The 22394-nt window shown below is 36.4% G+C and overlaps 1 protein-coding gene across 1 annotated transcript in view; it reads right to left on the reverse strand.

Moving 5' to 3' along the window:
• pard3aa (par-3 family cell polarity regulator alpha, a) overlaps positions 1–19472 on the reverse strand; it is a 515464-nt gene extending 495992 nt beyond the window's left edge. The window contains exon 1 of the mRNA XM_016282712.1: positions 19080–19472. Within this exon, the coding sequence (XP_016138198.1) occupies positions 19080–19199 (120 nt within the window). The 5' untranslated portion in view covers positions 19200–19472. The remainder of the gene's footprint in view (positions 1–19079) is intronic.
• Between the last annotated feature and the right edge of the window lie 2922 nt (positions 19473–22394).

Here is a 22394-nt window from a genome sequence, read left to right on the forward strand (position 1 = left end):
ACCACTAAAGCACACAATGACGCGGAGAACAGACTAAAAAAAAAAAGAAAGAAAGAAAGAACATAATGAAACTACAACAAACTTCCACAGTGAACATCAAAATGAGGAAAAAATTATACAAAAAAAATTTAAAATACACATTTCACTTTAACATAAATGGCCAAACAAAAATAAGAGTAAAAAAGTATACTCAATATACAAAGAAAATAAATAGTACATAAATAAATATTTTGAACTGTATTAATATTTTTTACAATATTACTGTTTTTACTGTATTTTTGATCCAATAAATACAGTCTTGGTGAACAGAAGAGACTTCTGAAAAAGTCTTCTGACTTTTAAAAAGTTTTAAAAGTCTAACTGAACCCAAACTTTTGAATAGTAACGAATAGTATACATATGAGATGTGTCTTATGAAATAAATATATAAAACTTTTTAATAAGTACAAGTAAGAGTTATCCTAAAAATTACATTAAATATTACATTAATTAAAAAATTTAATTAAATTGGAAATCTGATTTTTTTTTCTATAATAAATAGACAAAAACATAACACAGTGATTCATTTGTGGTACAAAGATAAATATCCTTCCTGACAAAGGTTAGTGATCTCAAAAAGGTCAACAGTAGTTAATAACCTCGAATCCTCCACGGATGTGTTTCCCTTTCAATCAAGCGACCTTTCACCCGAGGAAGCAGTTATTCAAGAAAGCTGGAAGATGGAGGTGAGAAGTTAAACAGGGTTTCCTAAAGGAAAAAAAGAGAAAAGCAGCTCCGAACTGCACCTCTGAGTGCTGTTGACAACATGAAGTGAAATCACACCCACAAGGGCTCGTCCGACAAGCTGGAACAGAACTCGTGAAATATTTCAATTCTGCTGCGACACGTTCACATCGTCCCTGCTGCAGGCGCAGAGCGGTCATTTCAACACACTTCATGTTGCAACTCCTCAAAAACATAGCAACAGCGTCAAAAACGCCAAAGAAAAAACACATTTCCATATACCAATCCCAGGATTCTGACTGGTTCGCAAACAAAGTAGCGATAGTTCTCTTGTTACGGGGGAGATTTTGGTGAAGATACCTGGATTTGCTGATTATTTGCTCAGATGGCAATAGTGCAGCTGTTGCTTAAAACGTAACATTGTGATTACTTTCTTGCCTTGCAAAATCCAGACCGCACAGATGGGTTTACAAGCATGCGAGTCTGTAACCTCCTAAATGCAATCAAATTATGTCAAATATAGCTGAAATGTTCAACCGATGGATCCATCTGTTATATTGTCTCATTCAGTTTGTTGATGAGTTACAGATTGAGCTTATGTTGTTTGTTTTGTTTGTCATAAAACATGCAAAAATATCCTATAGACTTTCACTGAAGACTTCAAGACTTGATAGGCTGGTAAGCAAACATCCCAGAATACCCTAGCAACCATCCACAACACACTAGCAACATGAAGGCACTTTTACAGTTTGCACCACTGACATTTTCTTCAGATTTAACATATGATGAATTTAATGTACTTTATTTATGAATTAATAAATGTCAGAAAAGTTATAGCGTTGCAGAGTTATAAAAATTGTATTACTTTATTAAATAGTTAATTAAACTACTAGCTAGTTTGGGGCAAAATTGTGTTTGTAGTGACTTCTAGGTCATTACTAATATTCATATTAATAAAAGTATTTGTTTGATTAAGTACCTTTGGAAACAGGGTTGAATAGCAATGGTCGACCGTTATATCCGAGGCCCATTATTCGAATATTTAATTAAATAAATGTAAAATATGAGCAAACAACCATTCAGCACACTAGCATCATGAAGTCTACTTCAACATTTTTGTCATATTTAACAGACATTTTTATACAAAAGCTTCTAATGTTGTATTAAATGTAAAGATCGTTTAGAACTAGGGCTGCTAGATTATGGCAAAAATCATAATCACGATTATTTTGGCCAATATTGTAATCACGGTTATTTAACACGATAACATTATACGAGTGATTTATTTAAAAGATAGTGATACATATCAAATATATATTTCCTGTAAATAAGGTTGCTATGACATCTACATTATAGAGACCAGCGGAATTTCAAACAAAAAGTCCTCAGAATTATTGAAAATAATTAAACTGTCAGTAAAAAAAAATCAGCAAAGGACAAATGCAATAGAATAAAAAGATACCAATGAAGCAAACTGTGCTTTAATGTTTTTAAGTAATAAAACAGCATAGTCTTCACTTTAAGAATGAAACTATTTTGTTTCTTATTAAAGCTACAAAAGTCCTTCACTCAAGAGCAGTGTGTGATTCTGAATGTGTCTTTAGTTGTTTGATGAATATTAAGCACACAGTCGCAGCAGGAAAATAGCCCGCTGTCACTTTAAGAGCTGCACGGATCCAATTTACCATTTCATTCTCAACTCTTTACGTTCATTTATTACATGACCGACGAAGGTATACATGAATAATCACTAAGCGCCGCATTTTGACACATTTTTGCGAGTATTTGACCTTGAGCTAAAAGATGACTTTACATGTCCATGTTCTGTTCTGTCTCTGAGCACATATATCTTCTGTGGAGCAGAGCCAGTTCTCTTTCACGCTTTCAAAACATGAACAAATATTAGGGATGTAACGATTCACTCAACTCAAGATTCGATTCACAATTTTTTTTTTTTACAAAAGATTTAAGACAATTATAAATTAAATGTGTCCTTTTATTATTGCTTGGACAAAATACTGTACGTTTCTTTGTGAAATTGAAATATAACACTATAATAATACACTAATTTAGCACTCTTTTGTTGGTTTTGATTGCTTCTATTGTCTTCATTTGTTAATCGCTTTGGATAAAAGCATTTGCTAAATAACAAAATTTAAATATAATGTAAATGTAAATAACAAAACTATTATTTTTTTTTTTAAACAAGCCTCAAATTAAATAAGTAACATAAATAAAATAAATCTCTTCATATAAACAAACTAAGGCTTTGTCTTGTGCTCTTTCCATTTAAAATGAGAGGCAACCACTGCATTTTAATCACGATCCAAACAAAGATGCTGCATACATGCAACACGAGCACTTTTTATTCTAAATTACATTGTATCATTTCGAAATTTGAAGCAAAAACAGAATGGTTTGACTTCAGTTTTGTGGCAGTATGCATACAAAATATCTGCATGAAACCGAAACAGCAGACGAGCTGACGATTAGAATCGTCTCATATTTAAATCGATTTTCAACCGGCTCACAGTTAATCGTTACATCCCTAATAAATATACTTCTATAAATCAAGCACGTCCCATTTTGCAAGTCACGTTACATGATTTTACTGATTTGCACGTGAAATTGGGCTTTTATGGAGGAACGAAAGCGCAGCGCTGGAAAAGGGGGCGGAATGGGGCGCAATAATTGTTTTATCTCGATTATTGTATTTTCATAATCGTTCATAATCGCCAAAATTGAAACCGTTTTTCGATTAATTGCACAGCCTTAACTGAACCCGAGATTACCAGAGATGCAGTAAATGTGTAAAGCTAGCTGATATCTGGTCTCTCAGTGCTGGAAATCCCGCCGCAGAGGGCCTCTGGGTAAAAGTTCCTGCTCTCCATCACTATTAGTCGACAGCAAAGGAATGTGTACATCTAACGAGTGCAAAAGCAGATTTCTGGGACAAGATCTATGTGGAAAGAACAAGCCCTAATAAAAGTCATCAAATTTGGGCCTCCGCAATGCAGTCTATAGCGAAGGCCTTACTCATGACACTTGACAAGCATATATGTCTTTTTCTACTAGACTAAAGGACGGAGGGAGGTATTATAGGAGTATTCACTCTGTCTGGTGGTTTCTGAACCGTCCACGTCCTCATGAATCACAACTTCTTGTTTATGAAGCCAAGTATTACTGGCACTTTCCATAAGTAGGGTATAACTTCCTTCAACAACACGTCAGTGAAAGGTGGTGATTAACTTTCAGAGAAGGCTACTTGTTCATCTTGAGAAAGAACTAAATATTATTGTATAGGAGTCTTTTATGTTATAATAATTTTTTACTTTTATTCAGAAAATATGACCAAAAGTGACACTAAAGACATTTATAATGTTATAAAAGATTTCTAAATTAAATAAATGCTGTTCTTTTGAACTTTTCATCAAAGAATCCTGAAAAATACAATGTATCGCAGTTTACACAAAAATATCGGGAAGCACAACTGTGTTCAACATTGATAATAATCAGAAATGTTTGTTGAGCAGCAAAGCAGCATATTATACTGATTTCTGAAGATCATGTGACACTGAAGACTGGAGGAATGATGCTGAAAATACACATTACATTTTAACATATATTCACATGAATGTTAGAATGTTTTTTTTTTTTTTTACAATTTTACTGTTGTTACTGTATTTTTATAAAAATAAATGCAGCCTTAAAATAGATAAAACTTTTTTTAAATGTTAGAAAGAGTAATAAATGCAAGTTAATTAAATTAAATTAAATTACTACTAGCTGGGACCAGTGGCTTGTAATGGCCAATGAACTTCTAGCTCACTTTTAATATTTATATTAATATTACTATTTTTTATGATGTTACATTTGGTAACAGGGTTGAATAGTGGCTGACCAATATATTGCCAAGGCCAATATACTGGCTGATATTTGCCATTTTTTTAATTAGCAGCCAACATATATTTATGTTTTTTTTTTTCAGTTTGGCCAATATATCTCTTCTGGCATATAAGCTTTTATTTTGACAGCCCTAAATAAATCACTTTATTTTACAGAATTTTTCAGGGAAAAAAGAATAAGTCTTTATGATGAACGGTAGGGGTGCTCCGATCATGATTTTTGAGGCCGATCACCGATCGCCGATACCGATCACCGATACCGGTGTAATGTGTAATGTGAACCTGGCATTATGTGTGTGCGCTGCAAGTGTGCATGAGCACACGGTCTACAGGAGAGCACGTGAGTGCTGAATGGTTAAACGCTGGCTATGGCGTTTAAATAGTGTCAAATCTCGCGCATATAAAAACAAGACACGCGCACATGATATGAGCACACAGAGCTTTTCTGCACCGCGAACACACAGAAAAGTAATGCAAAAACTTTACTTTACTTGTATAAACTTTAGTGACGATGTGACACTGCCTCGATTGTGCAAGTGACAATTCCTGTGTCGACTGTGCAGCGTGCAGCTCGCTTATAGACAGACGCGATTGTGTGATGATTTGAAGCCATTTGCGTATTTTGAGAGAGAAAGAGAGAGAGCGCGTGCGGTGAATCCCTCACGCTGTTTGTGAAATTACGTCTCACACAAGGTTTTCAAATTACTTTAGAAGTTATTTAATTAAGAAATATGAAAGTGAGTACCTCACCTTCAGCATTATAATTATTTCACCCACGCCGGACAGAGATTGAGACGTGCAACTGCATGTCATGCCAAACCTCTCACGGCAGCGTCATCAGCTTGAGATCGTTTTTTGAGATCAGCCTTTTTAGAGACCGCCGATCAAACATCCCAACGTGATTATCGGCCGATAATGATCGGTAGCCGATCAATCGGAGCACCCCTAATGAATAGTACAGGGATTGTTAGGATTAGAACTCAACTGGTGCGGAGGCCTTGGAAAGGCAGCCAGAGGGATGAGTCCGAACGCAGCACTGCATTGTGGGATCCCCCCCCGAGAGTTTCTCAGTTACTCAGTATATCATTTATTTACATTCCACAGGATAACAGTGGAAAAGGCAAATGCTGTCAAACAAACACATGAATGGCATCTGTTGATGAGTCACCAGGGTTAGCCACAGTGCACAGGAGTGGGCGGGGCCACAGTGTGCAGGGGGCGGGGCACTGAGGAGGCCTCAAATAGGCCATGCTGCTGTGAACGTTATCTGAACAACTAAAATAAGCTCCCGACCATGTCAAATCCATTATTTACATCTCTACATTTCCTCTCTTTATGGAGCCCGTGCAGAAGCACATGAGTGTTTGGGTGAATCATTCCTTTAATGACTTTTGCATTAATGCATTAATGTTATCCCTGTGCTGCATTAAGTCTGCATGCACACATTTTGCATGAATGACATTAAATGTATTTAATGTTGTATATAGCATAATACTTTTACAAATATTTCTTCCTCAAAAGTAGTACAAGAATCAATAACGCAACTAATATTCCATAAGATTCTCATCCCTCGTACAAGAATCGCTAATGAACAAAAATCATCACCAAACCAAATCATTCTAATCCAGTATAACAGTTCCGAATAAAGACCAGTTCTTCACGTTTTCTGACAACATTGTAATTGAAACCGCAACAGTGCATCTGAAGAGAATCATTAACCTACCAAAGCTCATCTATGCCAACAAAGCAATCGGAATGCCTTCAGGAGACCAGCAGCCAAAATATGCCACGGCTCCAGTTTGGCAGACTTTGCTTAAACTACTTCCATTGATCGCCTGTCACTGAACCAAGGCCACTTTGGCTTTTCAGCGCTACTCATTAAAGCGAGTTGTGTTTACGCTCAGTAAAACACACACACACACACACACTCAGAGAATCAATACTAGCCAGCTCGCATCAAAGCACAGCGTTTCTGTGTGATAAATGAGTCACAAAAGAAACTGTGACTCAAGGTTACTTCTGATATCCTAAAGGAAACTTGCTTTTTTACTTTCTTTTATAAAGTACCTTTTATAAAGTGGAACAAACAACTGAAATGCAGTCATAACTGTGGGAGGCAGGATTATGTCTATCTGTTGGATCTATTGTTAAACGTGTGTCCAATTTGTATTATAAATTATATCAAATATAAAGAGATTATTTAGGAGGAGGATTACACGCCTGAATAAAACACACTGGCTAAAACTGCAATCTCTATAAACAAATCCTGCAAATAATCCAACCAGCTGTGCCACAGCACGCTAAATCCTTTATCTGTGCTCATGTGCTGTTCTCATATGCAGCGTCTAACATCGAGAGGCTAACCGGTTGAGTTGATCATCTGGTTATTAAGATCTTCAAGCAGTGCTTGGCACCAGTACACTAATCTACTGGGATTAGTTGATGCTTTGTTACTTTCCTTGACAAAAGACAGGGCACAGGTAAGAGATGTAAAATATTTGTTTGGTTGTTTTGCTGATGATATTTCTTAAACTGCACTGCAAATTAGAATCATGGAAACATTGCACAAAACAAAAAAACAACACAAAACAAAAATAAACATAGCAAACAAAACAAAATAATAAAAAACAAAAATAAATAAAACAAAACAAAAATGAAACGAATAAACAAAACAAAAATAATAAAAACAAAAGAAAACATAAAACACAAAACAAAAATAAATAAATAAACAAAACAAAACAAACAAGAAAACAATAAAATAAAAATAAACAAAAACAAAAATGAAAAATGAAAAACACAAAACATATAAAAGAAAACGATACAAAAAAATATACAACTTACTCAAAACAAAACAAAAAAAAGAAAAGAAATAACAAAACTGTATTTTAATTCTACATTTGTGGTGATTTTGTAAAAAATACTTATTCCCATTATCACAATTAATGTCATCCTCATATATCCTTGCATATGGTACACTGTGCTCACAGTATGCATGCAAAACTGAATAAATATTTGGGGTATGGTGGCAAATTGAACTCCTATGTCTCCGACGTTTACAGTTAGAGGTGAATTGGCTTTATGAAGGTCATTCACAAAATCTGCACATTTTCGCATGACTTAATCTGACAGCTGAGAAAGCCCTGGAATCTTCACAATAGCGTTTAACAAACACTTAGTGCGACTAAGTGCGCAGAACAGCTGTAGATGTGTGCTGTTTTGGTGTTCGGCATGAAGAAAAACAATACAAGCTCATCAGTGTCTCAGGCACGTTCCTCTATTCTCCAAGAAGAGATTGGCACAAAAACACTTCTGACAGATCTGAACTCATTCAAGTGAAAAAGACTTGATTCAATAGATTTGCATGTCTAGGGCAACAGAACCATAATGGCATTTCTTGATGTCGACAGGAATATGTGCACTACTACATTTATCATGTCAATAATGTCTCTGTAGTGAAACGATCACGTAGCCGTTTCAAATGCCTTTCGGTTATGTAATTACTCTCAGTAGTTTCGGAGGCACGTACACTGTGGTCTCATTGATACTGTCTGTACTTGCGGCTTCCCTGTAAGTTCCCCCGAGGATATCGAGAGATTGCCTGGTAAACAGTAGTTCTGGTCATATTTGCCCCAGCAAATCATAATTTTACACTGAGCTCTAGTTATGGCTTATGCTGGTATTTAATTATGATTTTATGATTCTCTGGTATACCTGCTCGGTTCACACCCTCTGTACCTTTCACATTACAGTTAGAGCTGCACAATATAGCTAAAAATATAAAATAATCACATTATATTTTTTTAGGCTTTTTAAACTATCTACATTTACACAACCATTTAGCAGACGCTTTTAATAAAACAATTAAACAAACAAAAGGGCAACGATATGAAAGTGCTGTGACATGTAACAGTACATGTAGCAAGTAATCTAGTATTGCATAATGTTTAATATTTAATACATAAGAGATATTTTTTTTACACATAACATATGTGATCTATAAAATAATTTCAAAAGCCTGAAAAATATAATGGAATGTATAATCTTAAATCACTCTTTTTTTCTGGCTATTTATTACATGTAAAACATATCTTTTATGCTTTTAATATTACAATATCATGCATTTATTTTTATCTATTGCTAAAAAAAATTTTTTTTTTAATTGCCATGTTATCCACAACATTTTTCATTAAATTAACGAAGAATCACATTTAATAACTTTTAATTATATGGACAGTATAACAAAATAATAAAACAGCAATATTAAAGTTATTACTAAAATATTTTTGTTTGTTTGTTTTATGCAAAAAAAACACTTTAACATGAACAACATCATGTAGAGAGCTCCATTAACATTTTTAAGTAATGATGCCAAATTAATTATGTATAAAGATATATTTTATGTATTTAATATTACAATATCATGCATTTCTTTTTTCCAATCTATTGTTACCAGGAGATTTCATGAAAACAAAAGAATAAAAGAAAAAAATAGCATGCTTTCCACAACATTTTTCATGAAATAAAAAAAAGAAGAATGGTATTTAATAAATTTCAATTATATGGCAATTGTAACAAAATAATAAAACCGAAATATTAAAAAAAATTCTAATATTATTATTACTAATTGTTTTTCTTTTACAAAACATTTTAACATGAAAAACGTCACGCAGACAGTGTCATTAACATTTTTGAGTAATGATGCCAATAGTTGTTGAATTACAGTTTTGAAATAATTAATTGAAACAGACACCAGATTCACAGAAACGAATGCCATTTTTCCAAATGACATTTATATCTACATATTTGCCAGTCAAAACTATTATTTTTCCTCGTATTTGCTTGTCGAAACAACCTTTTGGAAACTCAGCAAGGATTTTATTTTTAAATAAATCTGTATGCAGCCAACAGAAACAATATATTGTGCAAATTCACTACACCATCTAGCCCGCCATCAAAAACTCTGTTCCCATCCTACCATTATCTCTTTATCCTCTCTAAACCCACATCATTCTGTTACGTCCACCTACTCTTTCCCCTTACTTTCTTTTGGTTGCTAAAGGTCACTACTGAAAGTGAGACGGAAGGTGATAATCGGTCGCCGGGGAAACTCTGTCAAGAGAAGCAGGGATGAGTGATGTGTGTTTACTCCTGAACAAATGGAGCATTATAATGCTGCAGGGCGAACGCAGATGGGGGGGCACTACGAGACCCTCCGCTGACAGAGACTACAGGTGAGAGCAGCAGGGGGTCCGTCACGCCTGTCCAGTGCAACACATCCACAGACCCCACACAGAGACCATGAGCCTTTGACATTCATTATGAGTGCATTTACACTAGTGCTGCACGATTAATCGAAATGAAATCGCAATCTCGATTAGGCAAAAGCTGCGATAGTCATGCGCATCTTGTCAGTGAAGCACGGTTCTGTGATCAGCAGTAAATCTCCATCCGAAGGCCAGAGGGCGCTCTCACAGAGAAGAAATCCAGGAAATCCCTATAGAGGTAGTTGAATAAACAGAAGATTTAATTGCTTTAATTGAACTGCTTTCATTGATTCAACGTGACTAATAAACACAGTTACGACAATACATGGTTTATTTGAGTTTGTCTTATTATAATTGTTATTATAATAAAGTATATAATAATGCAAACTAGGGATGGGCAATATCTTATCATTTGCGATATACCAGTAAAAATTCTCCCCACGATAAGAATTAGTCTTCCCGCGATAATAACTCCCATATTAGGGATTTCCTGGAGCGTCGTCAGTGTAGTTTCTGCGCAACGGCGCCCTCCGGCTTCCAGTATGAATAAAACAGTCATTACGTTATGTGTGTGTCAGTAATGCTCACAACACCCTATTTTGGGTAAAAATAGGAAAGATAATATTTTTCTCCAAAAAAACGGGATTCCCTGAATTATCTCCATTGATATCATTATCGCAATAAATACCAGAAATCGTGAAATCCCTAATGCAATGCTAATCGACACAGCCTTTATTACTTCTTAGAATACTATGTTGCGTGCCTCATTCTGTGTAAGAAGCCACATCATCTCACAGAAGGATTTATTTCAAACACTCGACTGACGTTATGAAGTGAGTTTGGAGTAAAAATCGACAAATGACCTAACGATACTCACTGCACTAATTCCCAGACATCACACCCATCGTCGCCGCTGAAAGACTGGGATTGACACAAATCTGCACACTTACAGATGGACGAGGAGCAATTCTCGGGAAAGCGGTCAAGAAATATTTCAGACACCTAAATCATAATTTATGAAAAATGTTCTTTGTAAGAATAAAACTGAAGTAGCGGCAGATCTTTTCTTCGGTGTTGTGGCATACATCTGAGTGAAATGACAGAATGTAGGGCAGAACGTTGTTCTATCCGTCGGTTGTTGATTGAATGGAGGCGGATCTGAATGCAAGCTTACAGTCAATTGTAAGAAAGGGTTAAAGCAGACAAAATGATTGAAGAAGTCTGGCACAGAGAAATCTGTCTTTTCACGAGTTATGACATTTAAAAATTAATGACAATAAACGCACAAATCATTCACAGTTAAATGACATGCATTTGGAAACTAGTCTAATAGATTAATCCATTTAGTGACAACTTTTAAATATTAATTATTTTGTGATTTTAGTGCTGATTAATTGATTGATTGATAGATACCAGCATCTATGGCAACCAACTCACATCACTATAACATTATGTAAGACGTTTCATCTCGGTGTTTGATAAATTTGAGATTATTCCTGGTGAAACATTTTTAAAAACATCTTTTAGAAAACCTTTTAAAAAAGTTGCCTAGTAGCATTTAACGCAGTACATTCCAACAAAATATGCTGTATAGACAGAAGGGTCTGACCAAAAAAAAAGAGTTTTTCATTAAACAATGCATAAAATTTGCATTTACTTTCAGCATTTTTTTGGAAACATCATTGTGGAAACCTCATCATTACAAAGTCGCACAATATGTCTCACAATTATGAAAAAAGATGTCAGATATAAACGTGCAATTGTGATTTAAAAAAGTCAGAATTGTGAGATGTAAACTCACAATTACAAGAAAAAAGTCAGAAATGCAAAAAAAGTCAGAATTACAAGAAAAAAGTCAGAAATGCAAAAAAAGTCAGAATTACAAGAAAAAAGTCAGAAATGCAAAAAAAGTCAGAATTGCTAGAAAAGTCAGAATTGCGAGTTTATATCTCGTAATTCTGACTTTATTTCTCAGAATTGTGAGTTTAAATCTCGCAATGCTGACTTTATATAACTCACAATTGTAAGTTGATATAACATAATTCTGAGAAAAAGTCAGAACTGTGACTTTATAACATGCAGTTCTGAGAAAAAAAAGACAGAATTGCAAGATGAACACTCACAAATCCAAGAAGAAGAAAAAAGTCAGAATTGTGAGATAAATAATAAAAATTCAGTTCTAGAGGACTGAGCATCAAGGCATCGGTCATTCCAGACCATCTTAAACAAAAAGGTCCACTTTTAAGTGACTTTTAGTCTCAACACGTTTGGTTTTACTTGCGTAACAATACACACAAATAAAACCTCTTCGACGATGAGATCTCGCAGACTGATCTGTCTTGGCTTTCTGTAAGAGCGTCTGTAATGTGCTCCTTGAGAACAGATGAAAGGTTTTAGTCCATTTATTAGTCATTCAACATAATAAACGCCTCCTCTTATAGACATACTGTGCCTCCTCCATACAAGTTCTTACAAGCAAAATGAGCTCCCGTTATTTTCAGATGGTTTGCTTCTACAGAATGTCAGAAAAAGGACAAATAAATAGCCCGTAAAAAGCATTTGGACACTTAAGTCCTTAAAAATGCCATTGCATTTGAAAACAAAATATGAGAGAGTCATCTGAGAAATAACTTTACTTTTCTGAGCCATTCCTCCAATGACTTTTAAGGCACACGTTATTTCAGAAATGAAGGTCCCACTACAAAGAAGCCTCTAAAGGAAAGATTTCCGATCTGAAGATCAAAGTTCGTTTGCAATCATTGCATTTCCTTCTTGGTAATAGACATCCAGATGCCTGCGGGTCTCATAAACACAATGTATGGTTTTGTGTGGACCTGTGCTTAATTACAGCCGTCTGACTCTGCAGGACGAAGCAGCGGGGCTGATGTCTGACCTGTCACGTGTGCTGCTGTTATTTTAGAGCAACAGGGGCTCACCAAGTTCAAAGCAATGCAAATGACTCAACCTTGAGCCGTCAAATCACATCAAGTCACAATTAGCAGCTATTTTCAATTAGTGTTTCAGCACCTCTGCTTTACAGGCAATATGTACGTTTCAAGAGTTTTATAGAAATTTCAGAGCCGTTTATTCACCTCACCTCAGTTTTATAGAGCTTTTCAGGCAGTTACAACAGCACTGCATAATGAGTGAATCTCGGTGAAAAACCGTCAAGGTGCCGGATCAGACTTCAGCCCCAAGTGACAGGAGTAATTCAATGCTGCCAAGATAGGGTTTTAATAAAATTGCCTATGCAATAGAAACACAATTTTATTTACATCTGTGCTACATGATTAGAGAAAACTGACAAAAAGGGCTGTGGTGAAGTAGATGTAGAAAAACTGCGAAACCCATAATGCACTGGGCTCAGTCAGACTAATGCAAAAAAATTCACATAAGCCCTGGAGCCAAAAAAAATCTGACTTTTGCTGAATAAATAGGAATATCTTGCAGGCAACATGACAAAAATACACATTGTTCATTCACTTGTACTTCCAACACTGTAACAACACAAAGTTGGTTGACAATTGGTGAACTAACCCTTTAAAAGAAAGCTAAATAAATGTATGAGTTTCTAAAGAAAGGCTATTTTTAGTACTTTTTTATCTGTTAATTTTTTGTTTTTAATCTCAATGTTGCAAATATTACCATATAGAATACATTTTCATTATTATATTTAAAAAAAACATTTTTTTAAATTATTTTTATAACCATAATCCAAACAAATTATCATTCTAAACACTATAATGCAAAAATAATACTACAAAGTTAATATGTTAATAGATGCAATTAATTATGTACATTTACATTTAGCAAATGCTTTTATCCAAAGGAACTGACTCACAATCCAGTAACTTATATTACACATTATGTAATTTTACACAAAAGCCTATTATGGGCATTTAAACTTTTTAATCAATTGATAGTCCTAATTTACATAATGTGTTGTGTATCTATTGTACCGTCTACAATTTATGCTAATTTTAACAAAACAAAAAATGGCCCTCGTTCTTGACAGGCTCTTGAGATTCACCTAAATCATTATTCCTCACCTCACTGATGTAATAATCATTTTCTAATTAACAAGGTTGAACTACATTAAAAACAGCATCATTGTCCCACAACAGCAAAAGAGAGACACAACTCAACAATCAAACAAATACACAGGCTCATCTACAAGCATCTTTCATCCTCCATCTCAAGACTCCTGTCTGCAGCCACTTCCTGCATACTGGATTTATATCGACTCAAGGGAAAGTCAATGGAAAGGCTGCAGAGTCAGACAGCAGTCTTACAGCGGAGGAGGAAACGTTTGAGCATCCCGAAGAAAGAAGCCTATTTATTAGGGTTATTGATGAAGAGCTTGAGTTCTCTCTGCAGAGTCACATCTCCCTATTGATCACACGCTAATTCAGCCTTCTCACACTCCCGCTTACGCAGCAGATCACTGAGCCGTCCTCAGAATGAAGTGTGCTCTGGAGTGAGCATGCAGCACTCCGCTGGGAAAACCTACTCGCGTGTGGATCAATCGGTCGCCGCCGTCGTTCTGCTGAGCCAGAGGTACAGGGTGTGCCTGCTAAGCCATACAAGCATGGGTGTGTGCCATGTATGTTGAATCCAAGTCTTTGCTGTCTGCAAGGACAGCCTGTTTATGAAAAGAACGAAAAAGCAAAGGGAACGACTCAGGACGCACACTCTTCTTTGAGTGTTGAGTTGCAACGTGAGGGCTCTTCAAGGTGATGCAGCTTAAGATTCTGACCTTCACGCACTGCTGAGGTTTCTCTAGACTTACCTGCCTGCAAAATACAGTCTTGATTCAGTCTTAAGTTTTATCGCGTGCATTTGTGGAGTTGAAAGTGTAAATTTTTGCATCGTTAGCATCACTGAACTGTATAGGGCACAAAGCATAACCGACTAATTCTGTGAACTGAATGAATTATGTGACAAAACACAGTATTTCATGACAAAATGCAAGAAGATAGTAGCACAGTCACATGTTGTATGTAAAGTAAAGCAATTCATGACTGCAAACTGAAAATTAAATTAAAATTTTGTGTATAAAACATGCTTCCATTTTGTTAATGGTGGTGAATGTGTCTTTTATTTCATGCACAACAGAAAACAAATTAAATATGAACAAAATGCACGCAGCATGTCACAAGACCAATTTTTCTCGAAAAAAAAAAACTGACTGTTAATTAAGCAAAAAAAATGTAATGCTCATTTTGCAAAACCATATTAATTTCGTAAACAATAGAAAACAAATTTGCTAACAAAATGTCCACGAAGTGTTCACTTTTCATAAAAATAAATGTTTGTTTTGTGAAAAATGTAACATTTATTTCGCAAAAACTGTAACATTAACTTCATAAACAATATTATGTCTGTTTCATAAACAACAGAAAAAAATACTCTCAGCATGTCACAAAATGCATTTGTCTGCTAAAATATTCATTTTTCGAAAAACTGAATTTTTAAAGGGGTCATATGATGCGATTTCAATTTTTCCTTTCTCTTTGGAGTGTTACAAGCTCTTGGTGCATAAAGAAGATCTGTAAAGTTGCAAAGACTAAAGTCTCAAATCCAAAGAGATATTCTTTATAAAAGTTAAGAGTCAGCCATGCCCCCCTAAAACGGCTCGTTCTAACACGCCCCCACATGTCTACGTCACTATGTGGGAAGATTTGCATAACGCCGCCCAAATGTTCACGCAAAGAAAGAAGGCATAACTTTTATTCTCGCTGTAGTATAGTTGTTGCCGCCGCCATGTCGTGAAGACGCTGTGTGCTTCGTTGTGAAAGCGAAACTACTTTGGTTGGTCTTCCAAAAGAGGACGATATCCGCTTCGTCATGCCTGGAGCTGATCCGTGCTGGTTGTTGAGGAAATACATCAACTTTGCGCTGTGGATCGCCGGATTGGCTTTCACCGTAGACGAAGCGGAGTCCAGCCCGGGGTCGTCACATGTGGTTGATGCTGTGTTTCGTTGTGAAAGCGAAACTACTTTGTTTGGCCTTCCAAAAGAGTTCCAAAAAACTGTTTCCTGATCCTGGGAGAGTAGACTACAATGCCGGCTGTTCTGACTCAAAGACTGCAAGTAAGTTTTTTTTTATATTTAAAGAATTTGCCACTGATGATTCAAACTTGAGTTTTGGGCAGTGTAGAGTAGCGCTTGTTGTTTGTAATTTCTCCGATCACAAATGCAGACAGAGTTTTATGTTTACGCGGCGCGATGCAACTCGTAAAAAGACAGTATAAGTCATTATAATCAGTAATTATGTCCCCACTGGATGCGACAAATGCCTCGTTTATAATGGGTTTTCATGTTTTTGAATAATCGCTCCGGCCTGACACGGCATCAAAGTATGGTAGGGGTGTAACATTGCCCGAATACCTCAAGCGTGAGATGGAAATCACAACACACTGGATAGCTGGCCAATCACAGCACACCTCGCTTTTCAGAACGATGAGCTTTGTAAAAATCGACGTGTTTCAGAAAGGCGGGGCATAGAGGAGAAACAATAATGTACAGTATGTGGAAAATAATGTGTTTTTGAAACTTAACCCCCACATAAACACATTGCATTACACCAAATACACAAAATAATGTTCTTTTTAGCAACATCATATGACCCCTTTAATGCATTTAATGCATTTCATTCATAAAATGCACATTCTGTGAAGAACATAAGCAGGTCTAATTTACTGCATTTTTGTCAATAAATACTGCATTTTCATATCATGCATTTCATTCAGTCCACAGACTGGATACAGCTGATACCCCATAAAACAGTGTGATTGAACAAAACAAGTGATTGTTTTTAAACCGGTTTCCTCAAACACTAAGCTTATCTACAATTGGTCAGCCAAACATTCATCCCCGCCCCCAACTCTGACCATTGGTTGAGCCATTGCTATATCAGACAGGTCGGGATGTTTAACCAAACAGAAAATGTTTTGAAAGTGTTTACAATTTTAAGGAAAATCAGCCTATGAATGAATGACTTTTAATTACCTCTAAGTTGAGATAGAAAAAGTATTTTACATTGGAAAAAAATGCACAAATGTGTGGAAGAGACTGAAAAAAAAAACTGCCAAAGTCCTGCCAATCCATTCACAAGAATGCAAGGAGCAAACTCAATTTTCCATACTCAAGAAACACTCTGTAAAAGAGAAATCCTGGCAATATCAGTGTTGGTTCACCAAACTATTCAAGGCCTGTAGAACATAAGTGCTTGGACGCGATGCCAATATTAACAGCAGATTGTTGAGATCTGGGCAGGAGTATTAGCACTGATGCCAACTCAAGACACGCAGGAACCTAATGCCCCTTTACAACAACAATACAGCCTGTAGCTATGCAGCATCTACATGTCTACTGACAAAAATCAACACATTAATAATTAAACAGCAAGACCTCATTAAACTGGAACGCATACAAGTTCCTCTACTGCACTCAAATGTTCATTTTTTCCCCCAAGTTCTGCAACTTAAGTGGTACAATTTTCTCAAAGCTTCTCAATAACTACACAATGAGGATAAATTGTTTTACTCACAAGCATGCACATGAAGCTTGAGCCAAAGTCAACAATGTATTTAAGTTCTTTCTTACTCCAAATCCTGAATCAAGTGGCATACAGAAAGCAGATCTGGAAGTTAATTTGTCCAGTTTAGGAATTCAAAATGAAGACGTGACTACACATTCATACTACAACCGGTACACCGCAGCCAGCTCTTTTAGTAGCAAAGAGTTTACCTTCAGTTTTATGACCACCCACTGAGAAAACATTTGGTAACTGTTCAAGTGTTTTGTCTGCATGTCCAGTGGCTTTCTGACCAAATTTGTTGGGTCTTCATGACCAATGAATTTCCATTACCTTTCCCCTTATAAGATAAGGACGGAAATGAATCACCAAAAAACAATATGTTCATAACCATGGCTTGCAAACAAGTTTTACTCTTCACAAACTCTCAAGTTTAAAAGCTTGATAGCCGTGTTTTGGGATATAGTAGATGGTGTGCATCTCAGACCTCCGTCAAACCAGGTAACAGCTGTTTTTACCAGTTTAGAGGAGTCAGGTTGGTGAACATAGTAACCGGTCGACCAGCTACACATTGGATCGTCCAACTTGGAACTAGATTATCTATAATGAACATAGGAATTTCATGACTTTTCCAGACCTGGAAAACACCAAATGTCCTACTTCCAGGTTGTTCATGGCCATCGAATCCCTGCCAATCAACACTTTGAAGGCTTTAACCTGCACCCTATCCATAACCATTAACCACTGAGCCACACAAGCCATTATTATAACATATTCATCATGAATGTCGAATAATGTGCGAGCAACACTGAGTAGGCTGCATGCGTGGATCCAGGCTTCAGCTCGAGCTGATTTCCAAAGGAAGTTTCCAGTCCTCGCCCTCCATCCGTGCTCTCAGACCTCCGTCAAACCAGGTGACAGCTGTTTTTACCAGTTTAGAGGAGTCAGGTTGGTGAACATAGTAACCGGTCGACCAGCTACACATTGGATTGTCCAACTTGGAACTAGATTATCTATAATGAACATAGGAATTTCATGACTTTTCCAGACCTGGAAAACACCAAATGTCCTACTTCCAGGTTGTTCATGGCCATCGAATCCCTGCCAATCAACACTTTGAAGGCTTTAACCTGCAACCTATCCATAACCATTAACCACTGAGCCACACAAGCCATTATTATAACATATTCATCATGAATGTCGAATAATGTGCGAGCAACACTGAGTAGGCTGCATGCGTGGATCCAGGCTTCAGCTCGAGCTGATTTCCAAAGGAAGTTTCCAGTCCTCGCCCTCCATCCGTGCCTCTGAAGTTCTTCCTACGCTCCCAGTTTACTTGCAAACACTGTAATGCATTTTACTGTAACATACGAGCGTTATATTAACAGCCGACGTGTCTGTCCTCTTGGAAGGAGTTTCGAAGCCGAACGCACAAGCGCGCGCCGAAGTTGCAACAATGTAACGAACAATCCTTTGTGACGTAACAAACAAACACCTCAAGCGGACCTTTCGCCGACGGTCTCTTCCCCATCTATCTATCTTTCTATCTTTCTTTCTTTCATTCTTTCTCCAGAAAAAGCTAAATGTTGAGAGCAGCCGCGCAGTTGACACGCTGTGTTTCCTCAGAAAACAAGCACACTCGACTTACCTTGGCTATGGCTTTTTTATATCTCATTGTGGCTTGCTGAATAAGACTGTGTATTGTGATATTCCCATCCCCACAGGGAACGACCACCCGCGTCCTTCCAAAACACACTGTCACTTTCATATTCGCCCGATATTCCCAGAGACTCCTCCACAGCGAAGCGAGAGAAGTGCTGAACTCTTCAGGGAAACTCAGTAACGTTAAGCCACGGCAGCATTGTGTCGGTGCAGGTAAGAAGCGGGACGAATCCTCGTGCTGTGCTCCTCAGGTGGGACTGGGTGGGACTGGAGCACCTGTTCGGCGTGTGTCGCGGTGGAGTGACCGTGGGCTGGGCTTCCCACGCGCTCTTCCACAGCTCTCTCCGAGACTCACACTGACTCACTGCTGTCTCAAAGCGTGCTCCTCGTGTATTCAGTGTCTGCTTCAGGTTATAGACTCGTCAAGTAAAAATGATCTCGTTTTCTGTTTGAAATAAGAGTATTTAGCTTACCCTATTGGCAGACTATTTTGCTTCTTCAAAGCAAAAACTCACTTCATTTTGACTTGACTAGAAAATCCTTCTTGATTTAAGAATTTTGAGATATTTTGGCTGGAAACAAGACAAAAAATCTATAAGTAAGAAAAGCATTTTTTTGCAGTGAAGGTTTCTTATTGCTATTAAGGTTCATGGTGAAACCTTGGGCCATTAGGTTAAACCTAAGAGGAAAAAAGGGTTCTTTTAGGAACTGTTTTCTTAAAGGTTCTTTAGGGAACCAAAAATGGTTCTTCTATGGCATCATTTTTTAAGTGTATGTGCTTTTGCGGGTGGGCAAAAATGGGTCATCATTGGGTTTTAGACTCGTTAAGTGCTGCTATATTCTTCAGTTGCTATTCTATTCGCTACCTACTAGTCCCAGCTTCAATTATACACCACTACATATTCAAGATGTAGGCTAATTCATACTTTGAGCAACCAGAAAACTCTTAAAAATAAAGGTTCTTTATTGCTATTGAAGGTTCCGTGATGATCCTCGAACATCTATGGAGACTTTCCATTACACAAAGAGTTCTTTAGAGTAGAAAGAGCGCTTCAGATTTTTAAATGATCTTTAAACTAAAAGAAAATGGTTCTTTTAAGAACTGAAAGGTTCTTTAGGGAACCAAAAATGGTCTGTTCAAAACACCTTTTTGGAACCTTGTTTTTAAGAGTGTATGTGCTTTACTCCTGTGGTGCGCAAAAATGGGATATTGGGTAAAAAAAAAAAAAACTTTTATCATTTTGCCTGACTTCATCAGTGATACAGCTTCAACATCTAGAACATAGATCCAGGAGTAAATTAGATTGATCTCATTAATAAATCTCTGTAAAGTATACATATCGCCTGCAAAACTTTAATTGTGGTTTTTATGATGATTGTATGGTCAATTAACAATTTAATAGCTATTTAATTATTTATAAGGGCCAATTTAAGCTTATCATAGCCTGGACATTTCCTGTCTGACTGTAGATGAGATTATGTGTGGCAGTCTATCAGTTAGCCGTCTGATAACACTGGTTTATGCCTGGACATGTCAGTCATTTATGAACATTAGCTGGCCTAGATGATGGACGTGAATCATATGACGGACTTCCAGCTGTTGGTAGTTCTTAATTATTCTGGTTTAGAGCTAAACCAGCTTGAGTCAGTAATAAACCATCTGTCATGTTCCAAAAAAACATGTTCCAAGTTTGTAAGACATTGTTTTTTTTTTTTTCAAAAGAGACAAAATAGCTTTCTAACTTTTGCCACTTTTCAGAAATAAGCAGAAATTTGCTATAAACATACACTAAAGGGATAGTTCACCCAAAAATGAAAATGTGATGTTTATCTGCTCACCCCCAGGGCATCTAAGATGTAGGTGACTGTTTCTTCAGTAGAACACAAACAAAGATGTTTAACTCAAACCGTTGCAGTCTGTCAGTCTTATAATGGAAGTGAATGAGAATCACGGCTTTGAGATCACCTCCATTATATGACTGACAGACTGCAACGGTTCGAGTTAAACATCTTCGTTTGTGTTCTACTGAAGAAACAGTCACCTAGATCTTAGATGCCCTGGGGGTAAGCAGATACACATCACATTTTCATTTTTGGGTGAACTATCCCTTTAATATTTCAGCAAAGACACTGGACAGAGATGCAGCACTTGTTTATAAGTAATACTAGCTCAAACGTTTCTTTTGAGTTAAAAGGTTTTTCCCGCTGTCAAAACTATATATATACTGTATATATATAGTTAATTTAAAAAATATGTATTTAAAAAATAAAAGTTTTATTTAAAAAATAAGTTCCATTTTTCTGATGCTCTTAATCATGAGCAAGAGAAAGGGAGAAATACAGAGAGAAGGTGCATTAGGTCAAATTGTTATTTGTTTGCAGCCTCAATTGAAGTAGGACAGCAAATGACAAAACAAATGTGTTTCCATGTAGACAAACACTGTTCAATGTTCAGACATTGAGATTTTCTTCTGGAATAATTATTTTTAAAAATGCATTCAGATTTTTAATAATGCATAACACCCCCTTGTGGTAGAAAAAGATGCTTTATCTTAAAGTATCTGCTCTTCACTTGTAATGAAGATGTATTACTTTCTGTAGCATCCAGTGACTCGACATCTCTGAATCTGCAAAATGTCAGGCTTACGTAAGATGCTGTATATTATACAGAAATGTTTTGCTGATGACACACACATACAGTAGACATGTTGATTTGGCCAGGAACCTCCATATGGGTCTCATTAGGAGCGAATCCTCAGTTAGCAGGAGCCGAGAGTGAACAGGCTGCTGACTGAGATTTACTCACAAAGAATCCCAATATAGCAAAACCCGCAGAAGTCCTGCAGTCCTTGGTGCACCAGAGTAAACCAGGTCATTTTGTCCAACAAAACACAAAAAAAGTTTCAATACATCTTCAAAATGGTGTACACATATGAAATGAACACAGCGTTTTAGGTTTTACGGTTTTAACTTAAATTACAGTTAAATACCGTAATTTCATTAACTGATGTAATGTTAATATACAAACCCACTGAAGTACTGAAATCTGTTTTGTACCTTTGTAAACACTGCACCAAAAGCAGGAGGTGATGAGAAAGTCACATGATGAACCAAAGCCCATCACAAGCAGCTTTTAAATAATAACATATATAGAAACACTAAACACCATAACACACATGACACTGAAATCATGCAATAAACATTAATTTAACAACATTAGATGTAACATACAACCCTAATATACAAAACTGATAAGAACAAACTAAGAAACATAGTTATTTCAACAAAAAACATCAAATTT

Source organism: Sinocyclocheilus grahami, unplaced genomic scaffold (assembly GCF_001515645.1).
Source record: "Sinocyclocheilus grahami isolate Dianchi unplaced genomic scaffold, SAMN03320097.WGS_v1.1 scaffold164.1, whole genome shotgun sequence".
Lineage (NCBI taxonomy): Eukaryota > Metazoa > Chordata > Actinopteri > Cypriniformes > Cyprinidae > Sinocyclocheilus > Sinocyclocheilus grahami.